Raw genomic sequence first — 22,835 nt, 5'->3', positions numbered from 1 at the left:
GATAAACCAACAGGACTGGAGATAGGTATGATGTCAGGTGTTTCTACCAGCCATTAAATCACATTCTGGCTGTAAGTGCCAACAGCTTCTTCACAAACACAAGTTGTGCCATCCTGGCCTGGTCAGGGACTGTTCTCCACAAGCTCAGCTGGGAAAGGAAAGCTTCCCAAGAGAGACAGAGCTGAAAACCCACAAATTACTTAATTCCTGAGCTCTGTAGTCCTCAGAGACTGTAGGGAAGAATGAAAGGACAGGTTGGGTAGCCAGGATCAATCTTTTTGAACCCTTCCCCCAGACAAACACAGAGGGGCCCTGTCTGTGAGCTGCGGCCCTCGGTGGCGCAGCGTGTGCTGGGGAGCGGGAAGTGAGATGTCCAGGCACTGACAGCATGAAAGCCAGGCTTTTTCCACCTAATTGGATCTGTTATTCAGCTGAGAAACACTGAAAGGATTGGGTGGGCTCCGAGCTCACGATTTCAGTGAGGAAGTCGGGACGTCGCGGCAAACTAGGTCACGGCGCTGCAAAACAGAGTGATGGTTCTGCACAACAGCCGAGGATGTTAAATAAGGAGGAGGTGAAATGGAAAGAAAAGAGAGACTGTGAGGAAGGAAGAATAAATGAGCTCAGCTTTGGCTATTCATTCCCACTGGGAGTCCCTGCTGCTGGCTCCCACCTTGGGGCCCCAGCACTGCTGCCTGTGCCTGGAGGGCACCAAACTCCTGCTCTGCGCTGGAGCAAGAGGGATTGGGCTCCGTTTAAATTCCCAGTTGGTTGTGGGGAGCTGGGAGCAAAGATTTCTCCTGCTCTTGCAAGCTTAACTCAAACACTGCTCACGGAGCAGCATTTCCATGCATTTCCTGAGCCTGGACTGTTTTCAGAGATTAAAACCTGTTTGGTTTACCTCAAGGGTCAGGCACATGGGGAAATAGGAAAACAATTTCACATGAGCTATATTGCAAGGAGAATGTGTAATGCTGGGGCATTAATTAACGCACAGAAGAAGATGACAAGCCATGGACATGAGGAGTTATGGACATAGATGAACTTGAAAACATGTTGGATAGCTGGAAAAATGTGCTCCTCTTCTCCAATTATGTATTTAAATGCCACAGTCGGCCTCTGGATGGATGTGGGGCTCTTTCAGACACCAGAGCTATTAAATCACCAGCTACTCTGCTTTTAATTGACTCTCACGACAAAGGGAGTGGGCTCAGATGATAATTCCCTGCAGGGCTTCACTGCAAAGCAGCATTATTTCAAGGGCAGCTGGGGTCAGGCTGGGAAAATGCATATTTAAAACCCAATAAGGCACTATTAGTTTCATTTAAAGAAGACACAGGAGTATCAGCCTTTCGCATCCAGGGACGTTCAGCACGCTCAGGCCCTGGGGATGGAGGTCTGATAATGCCAGCTGCCTGGCTGGTTCTACCTCTGAGCATCTCCCTGCCCTCTCCTCCCAAGTGTTTTTGGAGTGACAAGCACCCTGTTACTGAGCTGGGGAACTGAGGTGGAGAGCTCATGGGCAGGCTCCAGCCAGGAGGGCTGGGTGGAAAGCAGCTGTATCCTGCCCCAGTTCTCACATAGGATTAGGCCTTGCAAAACAAAGGAGTGGGATGAGCTCCCCTGCTCCTCCAGGAATCTCCTTGCTGGGCTCCTGGCACTTCATGGGGAAGATGTCTGAGCTCCTGATACCCACAGCGAGGGCTGGCTATGGAGTGTGGGCTTGTTTCCTGGGAGCCTGGGAACATACAACTCCAGCACCACCACCAGACAGGCCTCTTTCCCAAGTGCTCACTCCCAGACAAAGCTGAGCCTGACCTGCTGAGATGGTGAAAAAGCTCTTTTAAAAAAGGAAAACAAATCACATTTACATTTCTACCCCTGTACCTCCCATTTAAATGCCAGCCCCGCTCTGGCTGTAGCTTTTTTCTGTTACATCCACTTCTATCTCCTGCTCCCCTCTTATTCTGTTGCTGCTAACCAAGAAACCTTTGTATTTCTCATTACTTTTAATTCCATAGCAACAGGTCGCTGCTGTCACAGCAGCTGCTGATTGCTTTTGAATTGTCTCTCAGGCAAGCTCCAGAATAAATACAAAAGAGCAGGTCTCTGCATGGCTCATATCAAAGCAAGCCTATTGCAAAGCCTCCCCAGCTGCTATTTAAAGTCCCAGAGTCCCATATAAAACCTGAATCAACAAAACTATAGGGGATTTCATTCACATTCCCCTCCCCTTCTCTTTTCCCCCTCTCCTCCTCATCAAACAGTAATTTCTACCCTGAATTGGTTTCCCAAAGGGGTCTTTAATGAGCTTTTTCTATGGAACCTTACACTCATATCTACCCAGCTCACGTCAGCTAATGCTGCTGCCCACCCTGCTCCTGCAGGCAAGGGGACAGGTTCCCTGTCTCCTTTGCAGCTCAGAAATTCAGGCTACAAATCCCTTAGAGACCCTGTACAACACCCATAGGAAGTTTTCCTTCCCAAGCCCCTGCCTCAAGAAGAGGAGGCAAATAAAAATTTGCCTGGTGCCAATTCACTGATATGAGCAATGCTCCCACAGTCCCAGCCCTGAGCACAGCTGGAGCTGCTGGTCTTGTAGGGAGGGAAAACCCTCCCAGAGTGTTCCCAGAGCAGGGCTGGATCTCCCTGCACCACTGGGAGCTCCACTGGGATGGGGAGAGACGCACATGGAAGAGAAGTGTGGACAGGAGCTCCAGCTGGAAAGCCCATCTCTCCTGTCAAATAGGCTCCTTTGTTGGCAGCTGCAGCAGCCAAGAGAAGGCAAATAAGGAAAACAGAAGCATGAATTCTTGTCTTCCTTAGAAATTACTGGCTTTCCCTGCAGGAGTTCGGCTCTGTCTATGTTGGGCCCCTCAACCTATTTGGCAGGTGTTATTGCACTGCACACTTGCAAGCTCTCCTGAAATCATGGCATGGACAAGCTGAATGAGAGCAGCTGTAGGAGAGAGAGCCACGTGATGTTCCCAGGACATGAAGAGCCCTGGACTTTATTCCCAGATCTACCATTAACCTTGGACAAGACACTTGACACTGTGCCTCAGTTTCCCAAGCACTGAAGCAATAATAATTACAGCTGGGCTGGTTGCTTTGGAGGCTGTTTGTGAACCACCCCATGGAACACCAACCCTGTTATTAGTCCTCGGCCCTGTTATTAGACCTAAATCCAACTTAAGAATGAAGACTCCTGTGAAAAACACACAAACAGTTTCCCAGATCATCATTTTTATTAAAGTTCACAAGCAGCTGAAGGGAAAAAAAAAAAAAAAAGACGAGAAGATGTAAATAAACGTCATCCAGCGCATCGCAGACTGGCTGTGCAGAAGGTGTGTTCTTCCCGGCAGCCACGGGCAGCCGCTGCTCCGAAAAGACCTTTGCTGTTTGAAGCTGTGTCAAGGCTTTTCATGGCATTGCATCATTCAGCTGGCCAGGCTACAGCCCGGCCTCATCCAGGGGCAAGAGGCGAGCCTGGAGAATCTGGAGATGTGCTGAGCAGGGAAGCAGGATGCTGGGGCAGTGCAGGAGCAGTCCTCGGCAGTGGCCAGCCCCAGAGAGGCCAGTCAGGAGCTGCATCCCTGTACTGACAGCCAAAATCCACATGCCCTCCTCCACAGCAAAGGGAGGAATGGCTCGGGCTGACAGCTCTTGGATGCATAATCCTGAACACAGTTGGCAGCCAGCGTGCATGGATAACCTGGGGCAGCCTCAGCCAAACACTGGCAGGCAGCATGCAGTCAGAAACGCTCACATCTCTCCCAGGGGAAGGCAGGATGAGGGGTGCAGCAGGAAGGAGGGGGATCCCTCCCCAGCCCACCCTGCAATGCTACCCTAATCCTCTTGCTCTCCCTCTGAGGCCTTGCTGGAGCCAAGGTGCCTGTTCCCAAGGCACAAGTGTTCCCCACTGCACCCCTTTTTGTGCTCCTTTGCTAATGAGAGCCTCACCCACGCGCAGGGAAGCTCAGCAGACCGGCTCTGAGCATGCAGTGGGCTTTATCTGGGGAATATCTCGGCAGCAGTGATGCTGCCTTGGCACACTAACAGAGCCCTGTGCTCTTCCCAGCAGCTGTGTGTGGGGAGCTACCCGGCCTCTGACCAAATCACAGCAGTGAGGAAAGTGGGGGGGAGAAATTTAAAAGGCCCAAAGTACAAACCAAAAGGCATCTGCCCTGTTTTGTCATGGTACCTAGTGCTGCTGGTAGCCATCCCAAACTCCTATGTATTAATATTTCAACAGCCATTGCCTCCATGAAATGGCCAGAGGATGGAGAGAGCCAGGTGCTCTCTTGTTCCCTTTAACACAGTTACCCAAGCAGCAAGCACTGCCAATGGTAAGTTCACTGCCTTAGAAAAAAAATGTATTATCATCTCTTAACCCTCCCAACTGAGTAACAAAGGGCTACCCAGTCATGTTTGCTGAGGGATGCAGCCTCCATCTCCCAAGCCCTGTTGGTCCAGAGGAGCCCACAAGCCATCCCTGTGCCCAGCTTGGCAAGGCAGTGCTGTCAGCTCTTTGCCATCCCTGCCTGGTGGCCAGTGAGCAGTGGTGGGGCTGGGTAGCCCTTGGTGAACCCCTGGCATGATGCTGGCAGTGGGGCCCCAGCTGTGCCTCCCATTCCTGGTGTCAGGAAAGGAAGTGGAAGTTGCCTTGGAGTCTTGTGCAGGAGGACAGGAGGCTCTTGGTCACTGTGTTGGCTCCAGCCACAAGAGAGGGGACATGGAGGTGACTCTGGCATCTGGGGAAGGAAAGAGAAAGCTCATTAACTAGTGTGATGCTCAGCTCAGCCCACACAGGGCACTTCCCTAAGGTGGGAAGCAGCTGGTTTCTTTAGAAGTTGGGGTGTCCTTTGCTTGTGCAGGACAGGAGAAGGGAGCTAGAGAGGGCTCAGAGCCAGGTAGCAAACTTTGGTGGACGTGACAAGGGAATGAAAAACTGAGGGAAAAGTTTTCGCTGTCTTTTTTTTTTTTTTTGGGCAGGGAGGAGGGCCCAAAAACGGGAACAGACAAAACAAAAAGACCCTTTTTCTCTTTTTCCACAGGTTCCTCCAAAAACATCCGTATCACTGACATTTCCAAGGGGTTGATTAATACAGTCTGGGGCCAAGCTCAGACTGCACATGTTTCCATCTGCCCAGGGTTAGGAAAAGCCTGATTTTCATCGACTTTCCTCCCCAGGCCAGCCACTCCCTTCCAACACTGCCTGATAAACTGGCTTCAGAGACAACCAGCCACTTGGAAAGAGCAGCAGTGGCAGAAAAACTGCAATCCCTGTTTATCCGGCCTCGCTATTATACACATGCAAATGGGTTTCCCTAGGAGCCACTGGGAGAAACCAGCTGTGACTCTGCTCCAGGAATTCCAGCAGGTTGCAAGCAACCACCCACACCAGCAGCATGCAGGTGAGCAGCAGCCTCTAGGAGCCAGGAGATTATCCTGAGGCTTTTTCGGGCTGCTCTCTGCAGGTACACAGGTCTTGGCATGGGAAGGTGCCTTTCTGTGAGCAGGGTTCCGTGGATGGAGCTGGGAATGATGCACGCTGCAAGGTGAAAACACTGCTCCACATGGAAGAGAGCCACACCAGGCAGCTGCTCAAGTGTCTTTGCAAAAGGCTTGTTATCTAAGCTGCAATATAATAACCAGGAAAAGCCATGGAACTGACCCAATTCCCAGTGTGAGTGTGGTATTGGAATACAGCTCAGGGCTGGCACGCAGCCTGAATCTTTGCAGGAGCTCTGGGGCCAAAGTTCAGATTTCAGGTGCCAGAACAGCCTGAAAACCCTTCAGCCTCAGTCACTCAGTGCCCACCCAAAGGCAGGCACCAGCTGCTGGTACCACCTGCAGCCCTCACAGGAGCTAAGAGCACCAAAGGGCTCCAGTGCAAGCCACAAAATCAACTGTGAACTTCTGGATGTGTCCCAGGAATCAGTGCCCAGCCACCAGCCTCTGCTCCCTACAGCAAAGACTGTGAGGAGGGTCCTGTAGGAGCTAGAAAGCACCTGATTAGGAAAATGTGGGCAGGGGAAGCCCTGGCTCCTTGATGCTACACGGTTTGGGTTGTCCTGGTGGATGGGAATTCCAGCATCTCCACCCCAGAGCATTTGAGGCTCAGGAGGCAGCACAGAGGGATGCAGTAACTCCCCAGTTCACCTTCCCTGGCTGGACCATACTATCTGAAGTGACATCCTACCCCCATCTGTGACTATCCCATGAGAGTGTCACACAGGACAGATAGTCTGGAGAAACCACTTTAATGTGGAGACAGGCAGCTTGGGGAACTTGTTCCTGCTGCTGCCTGAAGTCACCTCTGGGGAGAGGCTGAGTTGTCCTCATCAACTGTCTCTGCACAGGACTGTGACAAACCACTCACCACCCTCCCCCAGTCTGAGCTGCACTTGTCTTTATCAACACACAGTCTTTATTAGCTGAGTGCTCATTTGTCATGTTTTGCCTCCCTATGGCTCCACCAGCACGGGTGGGAGGGGATGAGGCTTTCCCGTTTCATATTGCTAATCACACTTGATCCCTGGAATTAACTGTGGGTAATGAGCACTAAATTAATGTCACACAGCCTTCTTGGCAGCAGTGCTGGGACCTCTGCTGAAAGGTGTCCCCACTCCATCCGGGAAGGGCGAAGGCCATGCCCTCGAGGAAGCATTTCCAGCTGATCAGTTTTATGCTTTGTATGAAAAGCAGGCTGGGTGGTTTATGATCAACGTTTACCAAGGACAGACTATTTGGGTTTCAGGGACCAGTTTATAGGAGGGAGGTTGTTTTTCCCATGAGTACAAAGTACTGTCTCCTTGTCCAGGCCTTTCCCCATGCTCTGCTCTGAGGGGTGGTCGCTCCTGAGTCCTCCCAGGTGAGGGGAGGCAGTTCCATAGGAACCTGGGCAGGTGCTGGACAGCCTGCCTTCTGGGCATTCCCACTTGAAGAAGGATCCCATAAGGACTAAATCAGGTGTTTGAGCAGAGACCTTCCATTGTGGGAGCTACAAACCAGAAAACCTCTGGACCAGAGCTGCAACAGGACAATGGGGTGAACTGGATCATAGTCATAGGATCCTACAGCCAGCTACCCCAGTTCCCAAGCCCATTATTTGCCAAGACAGGCACATGGGATGTGGCTGCTTCAGCGTGGGCAGCATGTTCATATCAGGGACATTCACTCACCCACCTTGGTGCTTTATGTATGGAGCTGCCACAGTGCCTGAGGCTTCAACAGTAACTTACTAAAAAAAAAGAAACCCACTCTAGAAAAATCACGTGAACAGACATTCTTTCTGGCAAGAGCTTGCGTGTATTTTAAATAGTTCTTCTAACCAAAGACTGGAGGCAGAGCCAAAAAAGCATATAAAACCTTCACACAGTGACTTTTCACCAGTTTTATTTGCAGTTCCTAGTTTTCTGTGCTTGTGTCAGGCTCCTGATTACAGCGGGGGAAAAGTATCAATACAACCCCCACAAAGATATTTATTAGGTCTCAACAACCCAAATACAATAGAGAGGAAAAAAGGTAGGAGAGGAAAATAATATCACTGTGACTTTGAAGACTTTTTTATTCAGTGGCTGATAAATTGACTCCCATCTCAAACTACTCCCTATTCCTACTCCCAGCCATGTGGCTGCTGTTGAGCTTTAATATTCAGACGCATCTGCTACCAGAGAAAATTAATTGTCAGCTCTAGGATGGCTCTTAAAGGGAGGCCCCATTGACCTGAGCTGAAAACGATGGAGTCCTCACAGTCTTTGCTGCAATATTTAATAGCCAAGTGACAGTTAATTAGATTACTGAGCCACTGTGACAGATGCTAGGCAACGCCTGAGGAGGAGAATTTGGAAAGGCCATTATCTTCCAGTGTTGGGAACACTTTAAGGTCTCATTTTAACCCTTTCCACTCTTGCCCTGCCCTTGTGGTGGTATAACCCATGTTAAACCAGGTGTTTCACAAAGGCCAGGTAATGCCCTGGGTGATTTTTTCCCCACTTGAGATAAACAGGTGGTCATGTTGGGCTAATGCCCGACTGAGGTGCCAGGAACTCCTCCTTGGTTCCCATCTGGCATCAAAAAAGATGATCACTGGGAGGTGCTGGTAATTTTACCCACTGGGCGATTCCCAGGCACACCAACCACACCAAGTGGAAAGCAGGGAAGTGAGAGGGTGTTAGAGGGTTTGGACAGCATTCTTTCTTCCCTGTATTAAGTGAAGTGGATTTTGATGAGTCTGTGGAAGAATTTCCCTCTCCACAGTCCCCACTTTCCAAATAAAACTGTAAATCAAGCTTGTCAATCCCACACCCATACGTGAGGGTTTCCAAGCTCCTTCAGCTGGCTGGGATGTAGACTGCAACCACCAAATCAGGGCTGTGTGTGCTGCTGGCACTGAGAAACCTGCACACTGAGCTAGCAGAGGTGTTACTGACTTCCTGAGAAGGTGATGCTATCCAAGTGTTGCCTGTATCACTATCTGCTTTCACAAGGCAAGCTGAGAAGAGTTTTTGGGCTCTGCCAGGCCAGCTGCATCTCAGCTGGTTGGTGAGGACATGCAAAGCCCTGTGGAGCCACACTGACAACCAGAATGGCAACCAAACACCCCACTGGGGAGGAGAGAGGAGGAACCAGAAACCCTGTCCCAGGGCCACTGCAGTAGCACCTTCCCTGAGCAAGAGAAAACTGGAGCGCCAGAATGAGACACGACATCATGGGTTTGCACCAACCTTCTTATTCTCACACAACCCAAAACACTGATAAACACATTCTTCTTCTGGTTACAAAACCCCTTCCCTCCCACTCAGGTCTGACACAGAAGTCTCAGAAGTTCTGATTTAACAAGCAACAGTTTGGATGATAAATAAACACCAAGACCATCAAATGCACCATGGCTTCTGTGCTTTTGCTTCTGCTACCCACTGAAATGTAAATACAGAGCATTAAAAAAGAGAACCAGGATTTGCTGGCATTCCAAGGGTCACTTGCCTACATATTTACCAGTTCTAAACACATCACCCAGAAAATCAGCAAAAATATCAAACTACTGAGATATTACAAAGCACTTGTTGCCCTGGTATCTCCCAGGAGTCACATTCAAGTGTTTTTAGGAACCTTAACTCTCACAACTGCATGGGAACTGAATGTAGCCCATGGTGAGAGCAGGTGTGGATACATCTGCCCACCCACCCACCCACAGAAGGGTGATACTGGCACATCCAGATACCTTGAATGAGAGGGAGAGGAGCTCAAACCATCTATGTAGATGTATCTCTTAAGATACTGGGAGGATCATCTGGAAATATCAGAACCCTTGGATCTATCTAGACTTACACTAGAGCACCACAGAGCTGGTTTTTGTTTCCTGGCTCTGCATCCCCCTTTTAAATGCTCCTTTCCTATAAAATAATCTCATGAGCAACTTGGAACCTGTAGCTTCAGCATGGTGTGTGGAGATACAATTGAGCCAAGACAGTAATATTAATTTAAGAGGAGACCCTTACCTTCACTGATCTCCTGGAAACAAGCCCCCAAGCCCTGCCCCTCATCACGAGGGCAAGTGCTTCCAGGTGCTGACAAAAGCCGTGGGGATGAGCGAGTAAGGCACCGTGGTGATACAGTTCCATGTGTCCGACATTGGGTCATAGCAGTCCAGCGTTTTGCACCTCTGAGTGCCAAAGTAACCTCCTACCACATAGAGTTTATTCCCCGAGGCCAGGGCGTGGCAGGACATGCGCTTGGCCGTCATGTCCCCGATGCGTGTCCACTGGTCCGTCTCGCAGTCGAAGCGGTAGGCGGAGGCTGCTGTGAACTCTGTGTCTCCTCCCATGATGAAAATCTGGCTGCCCAGGACAGCGGCCGCCGTGTAGCGCCAGGGCTGCGGGCACTCGGCTTTGATGGTCCATCGGTTCTCAGCTGGATCATAGCACTGCACTTTGGACACCATGTCTCGGTGGATGCTGGTCCCGCCGAAGACAAAGAGCTTGAGCCTGGCGCTCACCACCGCGGCGTTGCTCACTCCATCTCTCAACGGAGCCACCATCATCCACTTGTTGGATACGGGGTCGTACTTCTCTACTTGCTTCAAGGAAACAGAAGGAGATGCAGGGAAGACTCCAGCTACTGCAGTATGCCCACCAACCACATACAGGCAGTTTTCCAATTCGGCTGAGCCATGCCCAAATCGAGCAATTAACATCGGGGCAGCTTTGGACCATTCCTCATGCACAGTGTCATAAACCCAAACATCTTTGGAGACTCCGTTCTCTGAGCCCCTGCCTCCAGTGATGTACACCTTGCAGCCAATGGCACAGGCACTAAACTCCTTCCGTGGACTCGGCAGGTCTGCTTTGGGAATAATTTCCTTTGCTTTGTGATCCACTTGGTAGATCTTATCACACATGAAGGTCTGTCCTCCCAGGATCAGCAAGGTGTGCCCAGCTTTGCGAGGCCTGGCACAGGGGCTGGTGACCACCCCATCATTCTGGAGGATCTTCTTCTTGCACTGAATAGCTTCATCCAGGACGAGCTTGTTCCTTTCATCCACCATGATCAAGTCCTCGCAAGCCAAGGCTTCCTTGAGGCATTCGGAGGGAAGCAAAGCCAGACGAACATTCCTCAGAAGTTCTGGGAGATAAGCCTTCCGCTCATCCAGATCGTATTTCACCCACTGCATGACAGCCTTAAAGACCTTTTCTTCATCCTCGATTTCCAACTCATCACTGGAGATGAGGTCCAGCAAAGTGTCCTTGGAAAGGTTGTTGAAGTCCTCACTCTTGTGAACAGTCTCGAAGTTGACCAGGCACATCCTCCAGGAGAGCTCATAGAGCCGCCGGCACTGATGAGCATCGGAGAGCAACATCATGCCCAGGCAGTTGGAAGGGTAGAGGTTCTTCTCCAGGAACTCAGCTGCTGCATCACGGACATCATGGAACTGCAGCATGTCCCCAGCCTCCAGGAGGGACTCGGCATTCTCCTCATTGATAATGATCCGAGAGGAGTAAGCAAAGTCCAGCAGCAGCTCCAGCACCTCGGGGTGGAGGCTGTCGTGGAAGTTCACCTCATCATCCAGGCTCTCGCGGAGGCCGTTGCTGAACATGGCCTCGAAGTACCTGCTGGAGGCCGCCAGCACCGCCCGATGGCACGGGAACGACCTGTTCCCTGCCCACAGGGTGACATCGGTGAACATGCAGTGCTTCCGCAGCGTGTTCAGGTGGGACAGCACGCAGTCCGGGTGGGAGGCCTTGTGAAAAAGCAGGATGTTCATGGAGCCGGTGCTGGTGCGGGATTTGCGGTTCTCGTGGACGCTGACAGACATGGTGGCAGAGCTCTTACCTGCAGGGAGACAAACACAGAAACCATTATCCCCTTGTCCTTACTGGTATAAGGCATGGAGAACACATGCATTTGCTATCCAACCCTGGTACCTCAAAGGTGACATCCCTGTGGCTTCTGCTCCATGGCTGCTCCTGCACCCTGGCTTGCACAGCCCTTTCCTCCTACATCCTCACATCCTCCAAAAAATTTAACTCAGGCTGAGGGTGGGAAGGCAGAGTGGGGTGAAGGGGGAAATTCTGCTTTGGTTTCAACAAAGGAGCAACAAAGTGAGGCAATCAAACCCCAAACTTGGTGGTGGATTGTTTCAACAGCCCCCAGAGGGTATTGGCAAACCGCAGAAGAGTTATTTTTCCTTAGAAAACAGCATTGGGAGAGCAGACTATCCAGGATAAAGGGCATTGGTCTGTTCTTGGCTCAGCAGAAATCAAGTTTGGCTTCTGATTTTCATGTAGATTATTCCAGGTTTAGGAAAGGCAACTGCTACAGGTTTTATTTACGAAATATTTAATTACCAGCAGAAGCCAAAAGCTTGAACCGATTTTACCAAACCCATTTGTTGCACTTTTGGATGATAAAACTCACCAGACACCTCATGTGATTTAAACATCTTTCAGGACAGTTCTATTCAGAATAAGACAAAAGAAACACATAAATTATGTTTTTTATCGGACAGGCAGAATCAAACAGAAGGCTTTTATAAGGCTACTATTTCACTTCAGTGCTACCTGACACCAATCCCTGCCTGTAGAAGAAAACCCCTTTGGACTAATCAAATTAATACTACCTAGATGATAAAATCCAAGTAATTTACTCCAAAATACTTTAGCCAGCTGTATTTTGTTCCCCATGTAACTAAAGCAGACAGATACACATGCACAGCCCTCTCTTACAGGAGAAGTTAATACAGAAGTTGTCTGGAGGTTTGAAAAATGAACCTGAAAAAATCAAAATGGGGTCAATTTTCACTCCAGTCACTGAACTGTTTAGACAAGAAGGGTTTTTAGATGGGTTCTTTTTGTTGATGTTGGTTGGATGAGTTTTCTTTTTAACTTTCTCTTCACAGGCTGGGATTTCTCAAGGGTCTTTCCAGCCTGCAAACACAAGGTCTGCAGATGAGCCCTGTCCTCCCCAGCCAGCACTGGGGTCTTTGAGGAAACCACAAAATGCTGAGAAAGTGGACACAGCACTCCCAGGCTGCCGGGAGGTCACAGCCTTGACCTAGCAGTGACCTGGAGCTGCTCAACCCTCCCACACTCCATGGGTGGATGACCTCAGGAGGAGGCAGATGGCCAGATAAGCTCCCTGACTCAGGCTCTGCTCATGAGCTTCCTGCCCCTGCTTCTCCAGCGCCTCCAAAAGAGTCTGAATTAGACAAACAGCTGTGGGCATGTTGCTCCTTCTCCACCCATTGCCAAGAGTTATTGAGGTCGGTCTTCTCAAGGCCTCACTCATTCCTCAGGGCTGTGTCACAGTCCAGGGAAAAGTCTCTGTGCTTCTCCTTGCAGAAACAACAGCTTGCCCAAGCAGCCACAAGTCCTGCTCAGCTCCGAGTCAGGGGCAGGAGCGCTGATGTGGGTAATCAGTTGGATGTGTCCATGGCCCAAACTCCTGCAGCCTGGCAGAGAGGCTGACAAGCTCTTTGCACTTATAACTGGAGGCTGTGCAGAACCAAGACTCCAAAACAGGAAGGAAAATGCCATTACAGAACAGCACTTTGAAGTGCATCTGAAGGAAATGTTTCCAACATCTACACCCAGCGCAGGAACAACACTAATTTAAGGGGTTATATGGATTCCCATGTCAATGCTGAAGTGAGGAATACAAATGAAACATTTATGAGTCTGCTAAAAGCTATTGATTTAGGTTCCTATTCCTACAACCTCAGAAACCACCCTGCAACTGCTACTGCTTTCTTTGCTTACGGCTCAGGTCAACTATTCAGTGTTAACCTTTGATTTGCTTATGCACAAAAAAAGAAGCAATTTATACAGGACAGCTATGGAAACAAACACAGAGACTGCAGGAAGGCAGCAATGATTTTTCTGACACTAAGATTAAAAGCAACTACTCAGAGTAGAAGGAGTAGGTCATTTAGAAATTGAAATGTCTGTATAAAAGCTGCAGCAAAGCCATTTTTTATAAGGACACATATATATTTCAAATCTCAGGCTTCCAGCATCAAATACTATCCCAGGGAACTTGGAGGTAAATAATATTTCTATCCTATACGTATTGAAAAATATCCAGGGAATAAATTAGCAGTCTAATTCTCAGCACTGCTCTTTCTATCATTTTGTCACTACAGGTACCAACTGACCCCCAGAGCATCTGGAATTCTGAAAGCTAAAGAGGCCACAGTCACAGCCCCTTTACTTGGCCTCTCCTGGATCGGGGTTCTGACACTGGATGTCACTGGTCACAGACAAGCAGGGCTGGACAGACCATTAAACCGAAACTAAAGCTGCCCTGAACTCTGGGGTGCAGCCATCTCACCAGAAAGCCTTGCTTGTGGTTTTCAGCAACACCTAAACAGCTTTTTCTGAGAGGTTCTTAGATCCTGCTGGGCACAAGCAGGAAAGTGGCAGATATAATCCTCCCCCTCACAAACTTCTCTCACTTCATGTCTCAGTCTGCCAGAGACTTTGGCATCATGTCACCCATATCAGACAAACAGAAACTGCAGGCAGCAGCTACTTCATCTGGCAGGTTTCTTCCAAAATGTAGCAGCTGACAAACCTCAGGAGCCTGTAGGCAGTGTCTTCTACAATTTCATGATGTGCACAGAAGTGCTTCGATTTAAGCCAAGTTTAACTGCAGCTGTGAGCAGGCTGGACCTGTGACACCTGCACTTCTCTGAAGCAGACACATGCAGAGCACGATCTGGCCCCTACCACACCCTTTGCTCCCTTACCCAATTATTGAGCTAAACAGAAAAAGCAGAACCACTCTGAATGAGGAGTATTTTACACAAAGCAACCTGTCAGTGGCCCCTGCCAAGCTCCCACCTGCTCTGTGAGAGCCTGGGGGTTATCAGAGCTCCCAGCTGCATCTTCCATCATGCAGGAAGCTGTTGCTGGAACAGCCATGTCAATGGGAACAGCAGAAGGCATGATCTGAACAAACTGGGGCTTGAATTTCTCCACACTGCACTCATTTATTTTCCTTCGAAAGGCAGTTATTGAAAAAATAAGTATCCACTGCATAACCTTTTAAAGGGATCTCACTGCACGCAGAGGCAGATAATAATCCTTCTTCCATATGGATGAGGGCAGAGGGGCATCAGTTTTTTGACAGCTATCCAATGCTGTCTGCTGGCTGTAGTATTCCTGGCTGTCTGCAGCCTTTGTACAGCCAGGATGGGAAAGACAGGTTTTTTCCAGCAGAGCAAGATAAGGTTGCTTTGAAAATCCTTCCACACATCCAGACAGGGCAGACAGCAATCCTGAAAGAAGGAAGGAGTTGGCTCAAGAAAAAAAGACCCCTCAAATCTCAGCTCATGAAGAAAACGCCCCAGCAGTCTCTCAGGACAGGACAAAGCTTGCAAAGAGAACAAGGGGAAAAACAAAAGCACAGAGCTGGCCAAACTCCCCACACAAAGAACCACAGCTCTCTGGTCCGAGTGCCTTTTGCTTCCTACAAACCACACCACAGCAGAAAACCTTCCCTCCAGGCTGATGGGTCACCATTTCACAGCCCTGCTGGAATGGTCCTTCAGGAGAACCTCAGGAGACACTCTACCACCTCCTGAAAAATCCAAGTGCCTCTTAGACAGATACTTTGAAGCTGTATCAGGTTCTGTCCCCAATCACAAAAGAACTGCATATAAAAGGACAGCTCAGAAAGGCTATTGATACATGAACTATATTTAGCCAGGCTTGGGGTTCCCCCTCCATCTCAAGCCAACAGCTCTCCACAAATCTCCAATTTCATTCACTACCTGCAGGGAATCACCAGCTGAAATCCTGCTTGCTTTCAAGAGGACAAGATTTGAGAGTGATTAATATGCTCCCCAGTGGGACTTCAGGGGATCAAGAAGAATTTCTGCTTAGAAGGGCAAAACTACAATGCTTATAAATGTTTTCTGAGATCATAAAGGCTGGTTAAAAACACCAACAAAGACCCCAAGTCCCATGTGATCTGAAGCTGGCATGTTCTGTTTGCCCATGACAGAAGCAGCAAGTTGAACATGTTTCTTTTTTGCCTCACTCACCCATGAACTATTTAAAGCTGTAGATAAGTAAATAAATAAGCAGTATGGTTCCTTGCTGGATCAGGTCAGAAGACCTGGATGAAGCTGCTCACACTGCAGCAGAATTTCATCCCCAATAAGCCATATGGGTCCTCTATGCATGGGCTGCACTACAACATACAGACACTCCTTCCAAACCAGAGCAGACCCTCCTGGAATGGCCAGTGACAGCAGGCACAAGATTCATCTTTATTTTCTCTCCATCTCACAGTATCAACCCTGTGGGGTGAAACACTGTCTTGAATTCAGCCAAAGTTTAACTTCTCCCTGAAAGTGGTGGGATCAATTCTCTACTCGTTACTAACGTGCCTGCTCTCTCATCCCAAATATCTGTACTTTTCCAATGTCTCACAGACTCCACCCCCTGGTGCTTAGGCCAACAGCATTATCCCAGGCTAAAATTACTGCTATAGAACCAATTTCTCCCTTTTTTATTGTAGAGACTAGCACAGAAATATAAAAGTCACCTACTGTGTTGTCTTCACAGGGAAGAGCTCCTTGCAAAACTGCTCAGGAGAAAGAGCAGTGAGGGAACAGGCTGTCAGAGCCACATACAGCTGTGTTTCAGATGCAATTTCCCAGCACTGGAGACCATCAAAAGGTTTGAGAAAGGGGATCTGTTACATGCAGGCATTCATGTACTCAGAGGCAGCTTGAGCTTCAAAAGCAGAAAAAAACCAACAGAAAACAGGAAAGGATGGTGGGGGAGAAACATAAAAAACAAGAAAGGGGAAGGAACAAATGTGAAGATGTTTCAATGACTTTCCTATCCTTGCATAACACAGTGGACTGTCAGGTACACAGCTTGGAGCTGCTTGAAATGCTCAATACTAATAATGCTCTTCTGTCAAGAGTGCTTGAGATGAAAGGAATTAAAACTGCACCTGGCATTTAGTGCAGCACCACACTTGTTGAGTGTGGAGCCTGGGCTGCTGCCAGGTGGGCAGCACGGGACCTTCACTACATCATCTCCCAGGCATGCCCTCTGCCCTGTCCACACTGTGTGTCTGCATGCAGACTTTGCTCTCTAATAGGTTGGGTTCATCTCCAGCCATTCCGGTGAATTTAGTGGTTTGCCAGTGTCAGCCAAATTTGTTCCTGTTCTCTTCAGGATGACTAACACAGCAAAGATGCAACTCTATTCTACAGGTTGGAATTCAGACAATGTAACTGCTATGAATCAGAAGGTATCACTCTGGATTTGGCCTTCCTGAAAAACTCATGATGCTTCATCAGATTTGAAATAGGCAGATTTGAAAACCAGATTTGAAAAGGCAGCTGACTCCATCACCCCAATGCCGAATTTCTGATCCTGCCCCAGCCTTTGAGAATGGGAGGTATCCTTATCATTTCTTCTCATTTTCTCACTTCCTAGTCTAGCCTGTAGATCCTAGACAGAAAACAGAGAGACCATGTGAAAGGCTCCTTCTGTTGGCTCAGACAGAAACTGGGAGGTTTTCCAAGCCCAATTCTGTAGGCTCCAGGAATCAGATTGTCTGGAGAAGATCCGGGTACATATCTGAACATTTTGAAATTCAGTCTGTGTTTCATATCCCACTCATATTCTCATGTCCCATTCTCAGCAATACCCAGCATTCCTCCTTTAAACCCATGCTCCACTCTGAGCCTAAAGCCATCACAAGAATCTACTGAATGCCACTTACTTGACAGAAAATCAGAACATTATTGCCAAGCTGAAGCAATTAGTGAGATTCTTGTTTTGTCTCACAAAAGCACTGGTAAAAGGGGCTGTAGTGCCTCAAATCTTCAACATGCACTCATCTGAGTCAAAGGCAACCATGCTCCAGCTACAATAAAAATACCTGTAGGAAATCTTCTTTGCATGCAACCCATGCAGTTCTATTCACAAATCAGGTATTGGCCTCGCTGCTCTGCAGCTGAAATACTCCAAAAAGCTTCTCAAGCTACCTGTGACACAATGAAATAAAGTTCATGTTCACCACTAAGCACACTGGCTTTGCTGTTCCTGGGAACACCACGCCCTCTTACAACCACTACCCAAATCGGGATAAATAATGCTTTTAGCCACAGTCCAGGCTCCAGACAATAGCTTTTCACTGCTACGCCTTAACCCCAGCGGATCTTTTCAGAGCCTGTGATTCATTTCAGAGGCTGTGGTGGGGTTTTGTCCTTCCTGCTGCCCTCCAGCTCTGCTTGTGAATACATCCCATTCTGCCAGATCAATCACAGGCGCTTTGCAAAATGAATGGGGGGCTGCAGAGGAGGCAAAGCGAGTTCACAATCCCTCTTCCAAATTATACCCAAAAAGGCTCCAGAATGGGAACAATCTACTTGATTGCAGTACCTATCCCAGTCCCATCTGGGCAGGATAAAGTCCTTTTTCAAGCAAGCCAAACTTGCTAATGTGCTGCAAAGGCAAAAGGCCTTTGGTACTTCAAACACAGAGGAACCACATGCCACTTCCCAGGGAGAGTTTAGGAGATGAGATGTGGTATACGTCAAATTAATGCCAGAACAACCACAGCAGCTGCTGACTCCAGAGATCTTGTTCAGATCCTCCCACTCTCCCAGCTCTGGGGCTGGCAGAGCCGAGTGCTCCAGTGGCCAGGCTGACCAAAAACCCTGTCACGGATGCTCACACCAAACAGGTCTGTCTGCCTGCCTGCTGTCAGGGCAGGATTTCAATTTTGGGCCTGGCCAGTTAAGATGAGGTTTTGTTTTGCCTTCCCCACTCCCCTGCCAGGCAGGAGATCATCGTACAACTGCCAGGTTTGGTTTGCTCATTTGCAATTCTGGCTGCATTTCAGAGCCACGGAGATGGGAGGCCCTCATGCCTCCTGAATGGATTAGCCCCTCATGCTGCTGGGCATGGGGGACATCCATTCCCAACTGCATTATAAAGTACTGACAGATATTGAAGGGTCTGGGGCTGCAACACAGGGCATTGCTTATTGCCCTCTGGCTCTGGACAGAAGGAACAAAACAAGCTCTGATTTTTCCATTTTGGTACTCACACAGCATCAAACCACACACTCATCTTGCAAGTTCTGTGCCACTGTGGCATCCCTGCGGCAGCCCAGGCTGTCCTGGGCATCGTGCACACTCTGCAAGTAAACCAGACTGATTGCCATGTGCTTCAGTAATAAATTTGCCTCACCACAATGTGACAGGCTGTCATATAAAACTGGTAGTCTTTGTAAACCCTAATGGTCAGCAAGCAGACAGTGGTTATGGGACATGCAACATTCCCAGGCTCAAGCGATGGGGGAAAGACAGAGCTGTCTGTTCTGGCTGGAGTGATACTAATAGTCACTGCGGGGATATAAAGCTGATAAGCAAAGACAGAGCGATGTGATGGTGGTTAAAGGTCAGGCCAGGGGGCTTGAGGGTGGCTTGTTACAGCTAAATGCTTCTTAGCCAGCATCCCTGCAGCCACTGTTTTCAGCAATGCCAGCTACACTCACTGCAATTCAACTACAGTCTGTGCAAGTGGGCAGTAAATCTAGCTCTCAGTTCAAGGGCTGACACAGCTCCAAAGCTGCCCCTTCCACAGTCCCTGAGCACAGTGAGCAGCTGTGGCTGCCAGGGACACCCTGGGCCAGCTCTGCCTGTCCTGCTCCACCTACTCACAGCCAAGCCAAGGCACTGCTCAACACTCTTTTGTAACGCTGCCATTTCCATCCCCACCTCCTAACTCTGCCTGTCCTCTTCCACCTCCATAGATGGCCACATCCTGCCCTTCCTGTTTCACTCATCCACCTCCTGAACACTGCCTAAAACCTCCTCTGCCTGCTAAGAAGGACCTGAACTCCTGCAGGCTTTGGGGACAGTTGGTCACCACCACAGGGACAGAAATGCTATCATAATTCCCACGTGCATGTGTACACACAGATATGCACACAGTCCTTATCTCCACACCAGACCATGTCCAGCACTCCCTCCAGAGCCAGAAGAACCATCTTTGCATCAGACTCGTGCTCATTTTCGCACATTTGGAATATGTGTTATGCAATATCTTGCCATCTGTCCCCAAGCTGTCGCCGTCACAAATTTCCTTTGCCTTGTTCCTTCAGTCAAATCATTTTCAACTGGCCTTAACTCCTCTGTAAAAGCACATCTGAAACATCAACCTCTCTGCTTGAGTTACTTGAGCCTGCCCCAAACACAGCATGAGAGGATACCACGCTCTGCACACATGCTGAGGCAGGAGAACTTCAGATAACAATCCTCAAATACTCGAGAAAATGAACAAGAAAAGAATGGGAAATTTAAGTTCTTCAGTGCTGAAGCTGCTTACAGCCTCCAGTGTTCACATTATGGTGTAAGTCTGCAGCAATCTTCACTCTGTTTTTGACTCTTGAGAATCTCGTGTCACCTCACACCTTCCTGTTGCAGAGCAGACTTCCACCTATGCCTCATCCTCAAGTGCTTTACTTGGGCTTATCACAAAGATAAGCCAGAGCAGATGGCTGGGGTTAAAGACACAAAAAAGACAAAATATGTTTTCAGATAAGATTTGATTTGCACCAGAAAACAGGACCAAAGAAACAGAGAGGCCCCAGAAAGGGTCTTATAGCAGCAAGGAGTCAGACTCAGAGATGGACAGAGAGCAGAACATACAGCAGAGCTCAGGAGCAGAGAACAGAAAGCAGAGGGAGAGCTCAGAACTCTGGACGGAGATTGTCACCAGAGCAGCTGAGCCAACAGCAGCAGCTGGCCACCACCAGGGCACACGGGCTGTGTTACACATCTCGGGTTGCTCCTAAGGAAACTACAATAAAAACAAATGTCACAAGTGCAGGAAGGAAGAAGGAAAAAACAAGGGAAGTTGTCAAAGTATAAAGGTTACAGAGCTGTTTGTTTTTGTTTTTTTCTTGTGGCTCTGGATCTGTCCTGGAGAGGAAGAGGTACGTCTGGAGGAAGGCTACAGCAGCCCAAAACAGCCTGGCTGAGAAAATGATTCCAGCAGATCACAAGAGAACACACGCAGAGATTGCCAGGAAAGGAAAACAGAGCAGTCATGACACTGGGACGCTACACTGGAATAGTATTAAACATTCAGTTGTCTGCTTATGCAAGGCTGAGGGCAAATTTTCCAAGCACAGGTCTGGCTGGGCTAAGTCCCCTACCCCAACAATTACAAGTGGGGGAATAAAGAAAATAAAGACAAAAAAAACTTTATAAAACCCCACTACCAAACAGGCTCTTAACTTTTTTAAATGCAAAGGGGCTCGTGAGGACAGGAGAAGGAGGAAGAACTATTTTCTCCCCTGTCAGCTCAGCTCAGTCACTCACACAAACCTGCTCACTTCTCTAGACAGGCTTGTTCGAACTGATTTCATCAGAGGCCGTGGAAGTTGTGTCCCTTGGAGGACAATTTTGAGAGATATACATAGGGACGAAAAAGGGGAAAAAAAACCCAAAAAGCAATGCCACCTGGCTTTCGCATTCATGAGGTTAATAGTTGGGGTTTAATTGCTTTTAAATTTTTTTTTTTCTTTAGAAGTGAAAAGACCTTCCCCTCCCCAAACCCTGCCCTGCCGCTTCCTGCCTATAGAACACGATGTTCCAAGCCCCTAGCGAGCCCCGGGCCGGTACCGGGCAGCACTTACGGTCCCTCCTGTCGGGGGCCGGCACATCCACACCCCCAGCCAGCCGCTCGCACGGAGGGGGTCTGGCAGCGGCGTACGAACCCAGATCTGGGGGGAAAACACTCACCGGTGCCTGGCCGAGCCGAAATCTCCGTGAGCAGCGACGTCCCCAGCGCTGGGCGGCAGGGATGCGGAGATCGGAGATGCGGAGATAGATTGGGGATGCGGAGATCGATCGGGGATGCGGAGATCGATCGGGGATGCAGGGCTGCAGCGCGGAGCGGCCCCGCAGCGGCCCCGGCGCGGCCCCGCGCACAATGTACCCGCCGGGCGGGCCGGGCCGCGCGTGGGACCGCGGGGGCGGGGCCGCCCGCCGCCACCGCCACCAATCAGCGAGCGCCGCCGTCGTGACGTGTCCTTTCGCCGCGCCCCATGCGGGGGAAGCCACCAATAGGAGGGTGGGAGGGCGGATTGTGGGCGGGGCCAGCCGAGCCGTCGGGCCCGGGGCTGAGGGCCGCCTTCCGCCGGGCCGGCCCTGCCGAGCTGCGGCCGCTCGGGCTGGGCCCCGCGCCGGGAGCTCCGCGGCTCCGCGGGGAAGCGGCCTGCGCTGCGTTCGGCCCCGTGTGGCGCCAGCCCCGCCACGAACCCGTGCTCCCTGCCCCGGCCTTTGCTCCTCACAGAGCGCGCCGCGTGTCTCTCAGGAAGGGCTCCCCGCGCAGCGATGTCCCTGCGTGTCACTCACTCACTCACCCACCGCCCGCCCGCGCCTGCGGCGGGACAGGGAGAGTCAGCGAAAGCCGGCTGAAGCTCAGGCAGATGGGTGAAACGGCGGGCCTCAGCAGAATTTGGGTGCGTGGGGGATGTGAAGGTCAGCGGGCCCACCCGCGGGGCCGTGCCCTGCCGGGGCCGTGCCTTGCCGGGGCCACCCGCGGCCGGTGCCGTCATCCGCAAGGAGCGGGGGGAACGCGGCAGCGCTGCCTTCAGCAGCAGTGTGGGCTGGAGCTGGGAAAAAAAACCCGCTCGTTTAGAAACAATAACATTTTTCAAAGCAACAACATTTTCGCATAACATCAGAGCAGCTGGAAGCAGCAGTGCCTCTGATCCCACCCGTGTTTTCCAAGCCCTGCTCCGGAGTGAGGCACAGCAGGTAACTGCGGACCTGCCCCATGCAGTAATTTCACTGAGTGCCTGTGCCTTCCCTGGGGTTTGTGGAACGCTTCATCTACCAGGAAAAAAAAAGAAGCTGGAAGCTTTCTTTGGTTTCACAAATTTTAAATACACAGAGGCAGCAGGGAAGAGCTGCTCACTATCTTCTCCCACGACCCCATTTCTCCAGGGCCCTACTCCCTATACACAATCACAAATGTTCAGTAATAAGAGTCAAGTGAAAAACTAGCAGCTCTGTTAAGTATCTCCCCAGATAATGGCTGGATGGGAATATCCAAATTGTGCTGAAACTCCCATACACTCAAGGATGCGCTGTTTGAGGGCTGCTCTTTCCAGCCTAGTAAAGGAAATCTTCCCCAGTTTCCCCACCGAAGTTACAACCACTGTTCGTCCCGGTGACAAGCAGTAGTGATTCCATTGAAGTGCTGCCTGCATGACCAATTTTACACGGTGTGGGCATGGGAGGAGGTTGGAAGGTTGCTGCTATGGGGATATATTGAAACAAA

General features: G+C 49.8%; 1 protein-coding gene across 1 annotated transcript; it reads right to left on the bottom strand.

The window, feature by feature from the left end:
• Positions 1 to 3,256: 3,256 nt before the first annotated feature.
• On the bottom strand, positions 3,257 to 21,467 carry KLHL25 (kelch like family member 25). The gene is made up of 3 exons (XM_033070980.2): positions 21,290 to 21,467; positions 9,507 to 11,337; positions 3,257 to 4,754 (listed from the first exon to the last, which is right to left on the bottom strand). The coding sequence occupies exon 2, from the start codon at positions 11,318 to 11,320 to the stop codon at positions 9,551 to 9,553; it is 1,770 nt and encodes a 589-aa protein (XP_032926871.1). The 5' UTR covers positions 11,321 to 11,337; positions 21,290 to 21,467; the 3' UTR covers positions 3,257 to 4,754; positions 9,507 to 9,550.
• Between the last annotated feature and the right edge of the window lie 1,368 nt (positions 21,468 to 22,835).

The sequence above is a fragment of the Catharus ustulatus genome, chromosome 12 (genome assembly GCF_009819885.2).
Source record: "Catharus ustulatus isolate bCatUst1 chromosome 12, bCatUst1.pri.v2, whole genome shotgun sequence".
NCBI classification, from domain to species: domain Eukaryota; kingdom Metazoa; phylum Chordata; class Aves; order Passeriformes; family Turdidae; genus Catharus; species Catharus ustulatus.
Note: the sequence above shows the minus strand (reverse complement) of the source record. Positions and strands in the feature narration are given on the sequence as shown.

Bases quoted from the DNA above. Each gene is read 5' to 3' on its own strand.
- KLHL25 (XM_033070980.2), bottom strand. From the start codon at position 11,320: ATGTCTGTCAGCGTCCACGAGAACCGCAAATCCCGCACCAGCACCGGC.